Here is a 12,790-nt window from a genome sequence, read left to right on the forward strand (position 1 = left end):
CACCTTTTCAAATATGGGGCTGTGTTCTGGAGTTGTGCTGAACACAAAGTTTGTAATACAGAGAAGTTTTTCTTACTTCTGAGCGGGGCTTACACACAGCCAATGCCTTTTCATGTTCCCACACAGGGAAAGAAGTGCCATGGGAGGTGACACAGCCAGGACAGGTGACCCAAACTGGCCAAAGAGACATTCCACACCATATGGCATCATGCTCAGTATGTGAAGTACAGGGAAAGGATGGGGGAGCATATTTAAGTGATGGTGTTTTTTTTATGTGTGAGGGGGTCCTGCTCTTCTGGGGATGGCTGAACACCTGCCTGCGCATGGGAAGTACTGAATTAATTCCTTGGTTTGCTTTTATCTGGACAGCTTTTGCTTTCCCCATTAAACTCTCTTTATTTCAACCTATAAGTTTTCTTCCTTTTACGGTTCTGATTCTGTCCCTGATCCCACTGGTGGAGGAGTGAGCAAGTGACTGTGAGGGGCTTGGCTGCTGGGTTGGATTAAAGTGCAACAATGGTAGTGTAATTCTACCTCACATTAAATGCTTTGGGTTTCTTAAAAAATTCTGTAACCGTATCAAGTTACATAATTTACAGACGTCAACTTTGCAAGACTTAGTTTTTGCAAAAGCCATTTCCTTTAGCCAATTGAGATCTAATGGCCACGGTAAATACTACATTGAATTTAAAAGCTATTTGTAGCAGTATTCTACTTGACAACCTCAGATATGAAAAGGTTTTCATAGACTGGTGAAACTTCTACATCAAGGATACTTTGAAGCTGGCTCAGAAATTAATGGAGACTAAGTCTTTTATGTGACAAGAAAATAAAGTGACAGTGACTTACCTGTTTGGTCTTTTTCCTTTTCAGTTTTTTTGTTTGAACCTTTCTTCCCCTGTTCTTTGGTTTTATTAGCTTCTTCATGCTGTTTTTGCTCAGCAAGTGATTTATTTAGTACTTGGGAAAGAACAGAATCGCCTTCCCCAACCAGAAACATGGTCTTGAACTTGTTATATAGCATTGTAGATTTCTCCATGATAACTTGACTAATTTTAAATTTCCGGATCTGAAATCAAAGTAATAAAACAAGCTCCACTTAGATCTGTGTAATTTCATAACACGCTAGCTTAAATTCTTTATTTAACCTCCAAAGCAGTAATAGATTTTTGCACTTGAAGTGTCATAGAAACACAGAACTGCCAGTTGGGAGGGACTTCTAAAGTTCTCCTGGTCCTACCCTTCATGGGAAAGGGAGCCTGTATCCCATTATCAAGCACCTTTGACCCCATGAAAACATCTAGTGATGGAACTCCATCACATCCCTGAGGAGGTTGTTACAGTAAAACAACTGTTCTTACTGTAAAAAAAAAAAAACAACAACTTTTTAGTATCCAAATAAAACTCTTCCTAGTGCAACTTGTATCCATGGCCCCACATCTTCCCCATATGTTTTCTGGTTGCTCTTTGCAGCAACCCTTTAAACTGCTGAAATAATGTGATGACTTCTCCAAGAAGGGAGGAACTAAACCCTTTAGTCTTCAGTTATAGGGCAGGTTCTCCAGCCCTCTGATATTCTTGATGGCTCTCCCCAGTCTGTCTGCATCATTCTTGATCTCCAGGGATCCAGACTAGACAGAGTACTCTAACAGTAAATAAAGCTGGTGTCAATTTAAGAAAACATGCACTTTACTTTAACCAGTATTGAAAAATCTCACCTTCTTGAGAGTTAGGATCATCTCTGTATGTTTCTGAGCTTGTTGCATTGTGACTTGAAGGGATGCAAGCTCATCAAGAGCCTCAATACACCTGTTCACATCCTGCACACAAACAAGAAATTAGTCTGATGACTCACACGTTAGTAATCTTTAATTAGCCATACTAATCTAACTTCTGTGCTCAGCGACACCTTCCTGTAATATCCTTAATTTGACTATGTACTTAATTTTAGAGCAATTTATATAGTCAAACTTGGCAACAAAAATTTAACACCAGTTGTCTCTTAGCTTCTCCCATAAAATGCAGATTATATTTGACAAAATTGTAATATTTAACAAGAATTTTATGCTTTCAACATACATAAAGCAAGCCGGGCACTTTAGCTGCAGAACTGTACAGGTGGCTCATGCTAAGCTTAGTGTCCACCAATATCCCCAGGTCATTTTCTGACAAGCTGCCATTTAGCCACTTAGTCCTCAGCCCATGCTGGAGGCACGTAGTTATCACTTCACAGGTGCAGTACTGGAATTGAAGTTGATGAGTCCCTGTTGGCCCATTTCGCTAACCTGTTCAAGTCTCTCTGGATGGCAACACTTCCATCAAACCTTTGATTTCAGTTTTGTATCATTTGCAAACTTGCTACAGGTGTGGTTTGTATCATCATCCCAGTCTCTAATGACACATTTTAATAGTGTTGACTACTAGTGACTGGCCTGTAACTGGACTCTGACACCAATCAGGTTTTTGTGCCCTGCTGTTCAGCCGGTTTTCAGTGCACTTTTCTATCTGCCTTTTAAAGATCAGACTTCATAAGTCTGTCTTTGAAGATGCCCTGAGAGACAGTGTCAAAAGCCTTTTTAATCTTAATGGAAGCAATATTCACTCTTACATCCACTGAGCTGATCATCTCACAAAAGGACATCGTTTTAGTTAACCATAATTTTACCTTCATTAAATGCCGACAACTCTCAGAGGTCTTACTGTACTTCATATAATTGGAAACAATTTCCAGGAGGATTTGTCCCATCACATTTCAAAGGACTGGTGTGAGACTGACTGGCCTGTACTAACCTAGATCCTCCTTCTGCAAGAGGAGCATGACGTTTGCTTTCTTCCAGTCCTCAGGAACCAGCCCCTTATCACCATGACTTTTCAAAAACAAAATGGAGCGGATGAACAATGACATCATCCATCTCCTCCAGCACTGTTTTGCTTATTCTGTATTGGGTCTCTGTCTAAATGTTCTCTAATTTTATCTTTGTCCTCTGAGCATCAACATTTTCTTATTTGAATCTTCTAGGTCTGAGGACCTAATATTCCCGAACAGAACTGTACAAGCAAACTCAGGTCAAGATTACACTGGTTACCTTAGCCATTTCCTTTTTTACTAAAGTGCCTATCTACTTATCCTAAACAGCAGCAGGCCCACATTTTCCTAGACTTTAAGATGAATCAACCTTGAGAAGGAGGCAATCCCTAAAAGTGAGCCAGATCTCCTTTCCTGTCCTCCCTCTAGCATGGTCTCTCAAGAGAGCAGATCCCTGTAGAGGTCAAAGTCTGCTGTCTCGAGTCCAGGGCTGTTATCCTTCTTGTCCTGCTCCCGTCTCCCTGAACTTCACTATCACAGTCACTGCAGCCAATGTTGCCCCTGACCTTCATATGCCTAACCAGATCTTTGCTGTCTGGATGATCAGGTCTAACAGGGTGTCTTGCCTTATCAGTTCTTTCATCACCTATGTTGAGCAATTACCAAAGTCCAGAAGCTTCCTGCATTGCTGTGTTATCCACATGTCCCTTCAGCAAATACCAGGATGTTTTAAGCTACCAGTTAGAATCAAAGGTGTCTCCCCATTGTCTTAAGATGACTTATTCTCCTTGATCAGGTGATCTGCAGCAAACACTCTCAGGATGTCACTCATTTTGGTTTGCCCATTAATCCTAACCCATAAACTCCCAATTGGTTTATCAGCTGTCCCAGTGCACAGCTCCACACATTTCAGCTGATCTCACCTTCATCTTGTCTTCCCAGCACCTACCTTTCCTAAAGAGCCTGTAAAAATATAAGGCAAGGCTCAGCTCACTTCCCATCCCTAAGAGAAACATAGTTGTGCTAACATTCTAGAAAGGTTATAAGAGTTTTCCTCATTATGGTGGGCTGCCAGCAGTTCCTCATTCAATTTGCTGATGCTTGTGGTCATGTCACTTCAGTCCTATTCCGCAAGAAATTCTGTTGATTACACGGTCAGTTTACATCACTCTGACATCTGTTTACATGATTGCCATCCATTTCCTCCTCTGCTACCATTCCTAGTTTGATGCTCTTTAAGCAGGCTGGCCAGCCCCTTGGTAGCACTTTTGAGTGGATCCTGCCACCCCCTAGCACACCTATCCATTCCTTTGCAAGACTTTTCCTCAATAAAAGGATCACCACCTGGGTCCCCATGCCTTTACCATTACTCTCAGAGTCACACAGTCATGCTCGATACTTTCAAAGTGTTTCCTGACTGTATCATTGGTACCCCAACCTGAAAACCTGCAGCAGTAAACAAATAAATGGTCGTAAGGGCAGAAAGCCTCTAACATCTGTCAGCAATATTCCAAATCCAAACCCCTGACAAGCAGCAGATTTTCACTGACAGTGAGTGGACTGCAGCCCTAATCACTTGCATCCTGCTACTGCATCCAATATTGGTGTTTCTACATGGCTCAGCAAGCTGATCTGGCACCAGATGTTCTGTCTGACATAATTTTATCTGAATGTTTCTGGTAAATAATTTACTATGTAGTATTTTCAAATAAAACAGATTTCATTTGCTGACATTCATCTTTCACTGCCCACAATAAGCGCATTTAAGCAGCGGTTATCTTTCATATGGAAAAAATTCCTTTCATTTTCAGAGTATTAATTAAAAACAAGAACACATGCTGGAATTTTCTACTAGAATTTGAAACATGAATCAGTTTAAAAAATATACTTACAAGATTATCAATTTTCAGGGAATTTTTTATTTCTGCGTGTATCCTTTGAAGCCTAGAATCCACCGAAGTTTCTGAAGATTAAAAATAATACACATGAACATTTGTTATTCACATCATTTGCTTTTACAGAAATTATTCCACAAGTATGAACCTCATACGGAATGCAGAACAAAACAGGCAGGCATCCTACATACAGGTATACATATAAATACAGTCAGAGAAAAAGTACACAGCTTTTTAAAACTGAACATTATTGGCAAAACATGCAATTTTTCCCTTAGCAATTGCAACTGAAAAGAATTTTCTATTCCAAAACACAGCTGTAACCCAGCTTAACAAGAAGTTTTAATAAATATTAAAAGTTACAAAGCTGGAAGACTTTCCATGACAGGACAGCTGGATATTGATGGTTGTTTTCAGTAAACTGGTCATGATTCAAGTTACAGTCCAAATACATCCAAATAAAATGTTTCCAGTACACATGCTTCAGAAGTGTGAAAGATGAATGGACACGGTGGACACGGCATTCCCTATTTCACATGCTGAATGCCTGCTTGGATTTGGTATGTACTCTGTACAATAATGCAAGCAGATTCCTTTAAGTGAAACCCATCTTGGATGGGGTTTGGATAGTTTCTATTTGCCCTTTTGCTGCAACATTGGGTTGGGTGGAGTCCATGCCACTGGATCTGCACTATACTACAAATTACAGACAGTGGTTCGGTTTTCAGTACTTCGGATGGAAGTACTGAAAAAGGAATTACTTATCCCTATGAAGGTCAGTTTGCAGGCATGGGCTAGCAGACAAGACCATAGTACTCTGAATTTAAGCCTCCTACTGAGTGAGAAGTAAAACCAAATAGTTTCAAGAGGTCCCTCAGTACTGTGTTATGAGAAGAAAAAGGAAAAAATGATGGGAGTAAGTGAAATTATTTATATCACAGAATGAAAGCTTTTTTTTCTCATGTTCACAAACAGAAGAGATTGAGATTTAAAAGCTCAAATGACAGTGAAGTCAGAATAGCAAAGACCTGTTCTACTGCACTGCAGAAAGACTACAGAAGGACAAAAATACACTCTTTCACAGATGTGAAAGAAGAATCATGGATCAAATATCTCACACTGATTCCATACAGCCACCCTCAGCAGTACATTATCTTATCCAGGAAGAAATCCCATTCAAAATATAAAATGACCAAAAAGTACTGTTTTGATTCTTTAAACTAACCTCTCTTCTTCTCAATCTTCTTAATTTCTGCTTTCTTGCCTTCTTCTTTATTCTGCCTATCAAAAATGTTGAAATGTTTTTACAACGTTGTAAAGCCTGCTTCCCCAGCCCCTGCCCTGCACCCCAGTTTTTGGATGAGATGCAATATTTTTAGGTATTGTCTCACTAAAACATTAGCATGCAAAAACCACAAAGAGCCAAAGCCCGGTTTTCAAGGACAAACAATTTAACAAAAATTAATTAGCTAGGCTACTACTGATAAATCGTCTGTACTCAGAACTGTATTTTCCTAGAAGCTGCAAATTAAAGGATTTTAAAACCAAATCATTTCCAAACTGTATTTTGGTTTTTGTTGCATATTAACATAACATATTAACTGGTAAAATGGCATTATATAGAACTAACTTATGGAGAAAGAAAATATTTAATTATCATGACAAAAGGAGCAAAATTATTTACTATTACCACAGGGAATTTGTAGAGAGATCAAACAATCATAAACAGTTCCTATATGACTATTTTCTCAAATAATTAATTGGAACAGTATACATATCTTACAACTGACCACAAATGTATCAGTTACAATTTGAAAGTTCTTGAAGGAAGAAATAACACAGAAAAAAAAGATTTATTACAAGTGCAGTAATAAACCTCCTTGCTCTTTCCCCAACTGCATACTAAAAATAAATCTGATACTCAAAAAAAACAACAAAAAAATTGTTTCCATTTCAGTTTTAGGATGAAGATAGGCAGAAATCTTTGAAACAAGCTTTTGAGCTCTTTATGCAGAGAAAATAATGAACTTCTGTCCAACAACCCCACAATTTTGTCTGAGAGATTTAAAAGCTTACTTTTAGAACTTTCGTATTTCAGCATATCATGACTGAATGTCCTGTAGCTAGTTTTCCTCCTGTCATACTAATATGCACACATAAAACATGTAGGTCTGCAAGACTTATCTTCTATGTTTCTTTCATAAAGAACAGAAAACTTGGCTGCTTCAACTGGCAGCACAATCTCAACAGTACAGACTTTGTATACATACAGAATAGTGTACATAGCACCTTAACAAAGTACAGTAATTTCAGGAATACAAGCCGCATAGAGTATAAGCCGCACTCCTGGTGCGTTGACAATGTTGACGTCTTTGTCAAAAAAGCCGCACCCGAATATTAGCCGCACTTTCGTTCATAGCGAGGATCCGTGTGCAACTTTCACAAAGTTGCCAATTAGTAACAGGATCGCGGCATAGCGGGGGTTACTGGCTCAGGGCGGGGCCAGGCAGGCTCGGCCCGCTCATGGTTGCTGACGGGGCCGGGTGGCCCAGCTCGGAGGGGCCGCTCGGGGGGTGCTGCCGCTGCCGCCGGGCTCGCTCATCCCCCTCTCCCGTCTGCACTGCCGCTGCCGCCACGTTTGCTCACCCTGGCCGGCACTGCTGCCCCCGTGCCACTGGGCTTCCCCAAGCTGCTGGCCCTGGTTCTGCTGGGCTCCCCTGTACTGCTAGCCATGGTTCTGCTGAGCTTCCCCACGCCGCCGGGCAGCCCCGCCCGCTGGGCTTCCTGCTTCTGCCGTGCTCCCTTGCGCAGCCGGGCTCCCCCACACTGCTAGATATGGTTCTGCCGGGCTCCCCCATGCTGCTAGCCCCGGTTCTGCCGGGCTCCCCTGCCCTGCTGGCTCGGGTTCTGCCACCCGCCCCCTGCACCGCTGGCCCCGCCTCTGCCAGGCTTTCCCACCTCTGCCGGGGCTGGCCGGGCTCCAGTTTAGCTTGGGGCTGCCGCGGGCTCTCACTTCCGTGTTGGCAGCTTTTACAATGTTGTTAATATATTAGCCGCACCGGAGTACTAGCCACACTTCTGGGTTTCCACCAAAATTTTGGTGAAAATGGTGCGGCTTGTATTCGTGAAATTACTGTAAATATTAATGAAGTAGCTACCAGATCATGGAAACTATGATGATGAGCAAAATAATCAAAACCTGTATCAGCCTATACTACTTTTACATTTTATCAATATTGAGTTCTGTGGTATTAGTCATCAGCAACGGTAATTAAATTAATTATGCATTCCCTTTATCTTCCTGAAACAGAACTCTATCTTACCCTCCAGTGCATAAAATATGACAACTATTTAAAAGTAGAAATTTGGCTATTATAACTAAATCAATATACAACAGTTCCCAAAGTCAAATCAGCATGCATTAAATAGTGATATGTTAAAAGCTGGTAAGCTGCTAAGGCAATTTAGTATCTCTGAAACTGGAGATACTTAGGTTTGCTACAAGTAGGTAGAGTATTTTTGTTAGGTCTCCAGAGGAGTGACAAGAAGAAGAGCAAAAAGAGCTGGAGCATGAGAAAAGAAATACCTAAACAAACTACATTTTTGTTAGTGAATGTGAAAAAGATAGGTAAAGAGGAACTTGATTCTCTTCCTTTCCTCCAAATCTTCACCTTGTTTTCTCCCTTTCTTCTGCCTTCCCACCAATGGTGGGGATGAGAACATCAAGCTCCTGTGATACAACTTCTTCACTCACATGCAGAATAGTGAATGAGTCAGATTTTTGCCTACTGTCCTACTCCCCAAGTTCCTGGTGGGATCTTCTCTCTATTCTTATGTTTGATTCAAGTAATCTTCTAAATGCAGTCTGTTCTTGGTCAGTCAACTGACTGTGCAGTAGTAGAGCAATTATTTTTTCCTTGTTCTGTCTGACAGCATGTGTTCCAACTGTCAGCCAGAGAAGGAAATGCTTTCCTGATAACCTACGCATTCCAGACATCACCAAAACTCCATAACCACAGATTAATAGGACCTACCAGGTCCTATCAATTTGTAAGACAAATTTGCAAGAAAAATATATAGCTGTCATGAACAGTTTTTCACATTGTTCGCTTTTCTCATGGATATTCTTAAGTTAGTTCTAAAAAGAATATATCAGCTGTCCTCTGCTAGAGATTCTACATCACTGAAAGGCTGACATCACTTAATTTCTAATGTTCCATTCTTCCAATTCTCCCACAACAGAACATTTTGGTTCATGGAGCTTTTCACCCTCGCCTCAAAGAGAAGTTAAGATAGAAAACCAAAAAGGACAGGAGAGAACAGTAGAACACAGTGCAAACCACTTTGAAAGTTTTCCAGAAGTTTCACCTCCAATTAGGTTAAACATACTCCTACAATCTGCAGATATCACATGTTAAAATATACTCACGATTCAGATTCTGTCTGTTCCTCTTGCTTACGCTTTCTTTCTGTTACTTCTCTCTCATGTTGGCTTCTTACAGTGTTTCTTCTGTGAGCTGCTGGAAAGCTTCTTCCCCCTTTTTTCTTCTGTTTTCATTTGGAATTTTATGATTAGAAAGAGAAAAGTAACATTATTAAATCATTGTTCTGTAAACAGATGAAACAGTAATTTCACGACTATAGGGTGCACCCTTTTGACTAAAATTTTGGTCTGAACCCAGAAGTGCGCCTTATACTCCAGAGCGCTTTGTATATGGACAAAGTTCGGAAATTTACCAACCCGGAAGTGTGAGCTGCGAGCCGCTACAAAGAAACAAACCCCAAACATTGACAAAGTGTCTTGGGTTACAATACAGGATGTGATCAAAGTATTTATTCTATCACCGTCTGTTGTGACCAGGTGGGACAGTGATCTTTATCTCCAAGGGAGATGCTCTGCTAATGGGCCATCCATTGAAACCAGGTGGGGCATTGTTCTTTATCTTTGCATCCCCATCCTTTCTCCAGGGAGTCATTTTCTGCTAATGGCCCACTGAGTCCCACTGTGTGACTGATAAAATTACTTCATCCCATTGAGAGTTGCTCCAGCCAGCGTGGAGAGCCAAGCCTTTCTTGCCTAGATAAAAACTAAAATTCTAGGACACCGAGTAGCCCTTTCTCCACTGGACTCTAGAAAAAAATGAGATTTCTCCACATCACTACTAGACCTCTGGAAGGAAACTGCACCTTCTACAGGACCACTGCTTCAACTAAACCACATCTGTCACTGCAAGAAGACTGCAGTCACTATTTAATCAGACTGCTACCAACACCCTGTCTGACGGGGTGTCAGGTTGTACCCTGACTTTGTCAGGGTTTGGAGTTTGTTTCTTTGTAGTACTGTATTTCTATTTTAATTTCCCTAGTAAAGAACTGTTATTCCTAATTCCCATATCTTTACCTGAGAGTCCCGTGATTTCAAAATTCTAATAATTTGGAGGGAGGGGGTTTACATTCTCCATTTCAAAGAGAGGCTCCTGCCTTTCTTAGCAGACACCTGTCCTCCAAACTAAGACACAAATTCAGAGCACAACCTGACAGCCCGTCAGGGTGACACCCGTCAGTCAGGGTGTTGGTAGCAGTCCCATTAAACGGTGGCTACAGTCCTCCTGCAGAGACAGATGTGGTTCAGTTGAAGCAGTGGTCTTGTAGAAGGGTGCAGTCTCCCTCTGAAGGTCCAGTGATGATATGGAAAAAAAGTCCGGTTTTCCTCTAGAGTCCAGGGAAAAGAGGGTGACTTGGTGTCCCAGAATTTCAGCCTTTATCTGGGTAGGAAAGGCTGGGCTCTCCCCGCTGGCTGGAGCAACTCTCAATGGGATAAAGTAACTTTATCAGTCACACAGTGGGGACTCAATGGGCCATTAGCAGAAGATAACTCCCTGGAGAAAGGATGGGGGGTGCTAAGAAAGAACAATACCCTACTGGTTTCAATGGATGGCCCATTAGCAGAGCATCTCCCTTGAAGATAAAGATCACTGCCCCACCTGGTCACAACAGATGGTGATAGAAAAGATACTTTGATCACATCCCGTATTGTAACCCAAGACAGCAAGGCTGGCATGATTGTTACTAATTCGTTACTTTGTTGCACACAGAGCCTCACTGCAAAATAAGGGTGTGCTTTATAGTCCTGTGCGCCTTATATATGGACAAAGTTCAGAAATTTGCCAACTCCCAGAGGTGTGCCTTATAATCCAGTGCGCCTTATAGTCGTGATATTGCTGTAAGTATTTTTGAAACGACTCAGCTCCATTGAGCAACCTGACAAAGACTGGCTTTCTCTGAAGCTAAACACAATGTCATTAGTCCTTTCTCCTTTTTTTTTCTTTTCAATATTAAGCACCAAAGGGTAATGCTAAGGGCAATACTAAGCTCCAGAAAAATGAAGACATTATAAACTGTTAGCTAGAGACAGTACCTTTCAAAAATGTGGTTTCAAGCCACATGTTCTTCAGATGCACCCAAGGAAAACATCTGTTTTCCAAGGAACATATATTAAAAAAACCCCATAAGCTTCTTGACATTTAAATCCTTTGTTAAAAGATAAGTGTCTTAGAAAAGATGCTTTTCTTAGAAAATACTAGAAGCTTCTGAAATAATTATTTGAGAAAAATATAGTTCTGAAACTTTTGTTCTATATATCAGTACACCAGCCTTGCCAGACTCCTACCGTCATTAGGATCCAGCATTAACTTGAAGAAAGATCTCCAGTGATCCTGCTTTCCTCTGTAATAAATTTATCAGGAAAGCTAAATTATACCTTTTCCCCTTCTTGTTCTTCTCCTTCATCTTCAGAATCAGAAGCTGATACAGAACCCACTTTTGCAACAGTTTTCCTTTTTGGTTCAGCTTCTTTCTTTCCTTCCTTTTTATCAAATTCTTTCTTTGATTTTTCCTCTTCCTTCTGACTTTCCTCATCTTTTTTCCCTTGCTTTTTGGGCTTTTCTTCTGGTCCTTTTTTCTTTGCCTTCTCCTCTTCATTAACACTAAAACAAAAAGAGTATTTAGGCATCACATTCACTATCTACAGCGACTTGAAAGAACAACATTCTAACTCAGGAAGTTGGGTCTTTTTAACCACAGAATAGTAAAACGATAAAGTTAATTCACTTAAGGACTCTTCAAAAATAGTGTTTTCTCTGAAATTAAAACCCACTACTTGTGGTTACAGTAAATAAATATCAGTATGGAGGGCCTAAGTGCCCAGATTGTAACCAAAGAAATTAATCCTCAGTGGACTTTCCACGTATGGATTTGTGGAACCCAGAGTGCATAGTGTTTATCAAATATACTTAAGTTGTTCCTATTCCATAACCATGCATCTGCCAGAAGTAAATCTATGTTTAACTTTTCCTTGACTTACTAGAAGCACTAGATTTGACATAAGAACTGAAGATGGCAAATCCAAAATTCAGGTAACTAAAGTGTTACAATTTCATCAAAAGATATTTCTGAAACAAAAAAGTATGAAAAGGAAATAGCTACTTTATTTTTGTTAGATATTGTATTTTCTCTTAATAAATATCTTTCCTCTTCACTCCACATACCATCATATAAGGAATTTTTTACAGATTGGACAAGTTAGGAAGGGTAAGATCTTCTCTCTCCTGTTTCAGAACTGTTCTTCCTTGAATTACTCTATTACAAAAACATCTACACAAACATTATACTGAACACTGAAGGGGCAAAAAACTGTCAGGAATAATAATTTTCAAGTCTTAACACAAGGAGTAAGACAGTTGACAATGAAGAAGCTTCATATTAAGAAAAAGAACTCACAAGTCACCCTCTGAAAGACATGATGGTTTCACCAACTTGGGTCTCCCTCTTGGTTTTGGGACTTTTACTTCAGAAGCTAGCAGTTACACAGAAATAACAGGTTAGTCCACAGCCACCATCTGTTTTTTGTCTATATGTCAAGATGCTCAACAGATATAAGCCACACTTAAATCAAAATATAACTTTGTTGCTGCACAGAATTCCAGGTAATTGAATACCAAACTTAATCAAGATCTCTGAAAAGTTAGTGTTATAAGCTTTTTAGCTGACTGGTGAATTAAAAACTTTCATGCTTTCTAGCCACAGGCTC

At 40.3% G+C, this 12,790-nt stretch overlaps 1 protein-coding gene across 4 annotated transcripts in view; it reads right to left on the reverse strand.

The window, feature by feature from the left end:
* The window catches only part of PSIP1 (PC4 and SFRS1 interacting protein 1), a 38,085-nt gene that overhangs the window by 6,189 nt on the left and 19,106 nt on the right, over positions 1–12,790 (reverse strand). For all 4 annotated transcript variants that reach the window (XM_033085495.2, XM_033085494.1, XM_033085493.1 and 1 more), the window contains exons 9-15: positions 12,481–12,556; positions 11,462–11,687; positions 9,131–9,249; positions 5,927–5,982; positions 4,699–4,769; positions 1,719–1,820; positions 850–1,069 (exon numbers count right to left, since the gene is read on the reverse strand). In XM_033085495.2, coding sequence (XP_032941386.1) covers positions 850–1,069; positions 1,719–1,820; positions 4,699–4,769; positions 5,927–5,982; positions 9,131–9,249; positions 11,462–11,687; positions 12,481–12,556 — 870 coding nt within the window. The remainder of the gene's footprint in view (positions 1–849; positions 1,070–1,718; positions 1,821–4,698; positions 4,770–5,926; positions 5,983–9,130; positions 9,250–11,461; positions 11,688–12,480; positions 12,557–12,790) is intronic.

This window comes from Catharus ustulatus, chromosome Z, assembly GCF_009819885.2.
Source record: "Catharus ustulatus isolate bCatUst1 chromosome Z, bCatUst1.pri.v2, whole genome shotgun sequence".
NCBI lineage: Eukaryota > Metazoa > Chordata > Aves > Passeriformes > Turdidae > Catharus > Catharus ustulatus.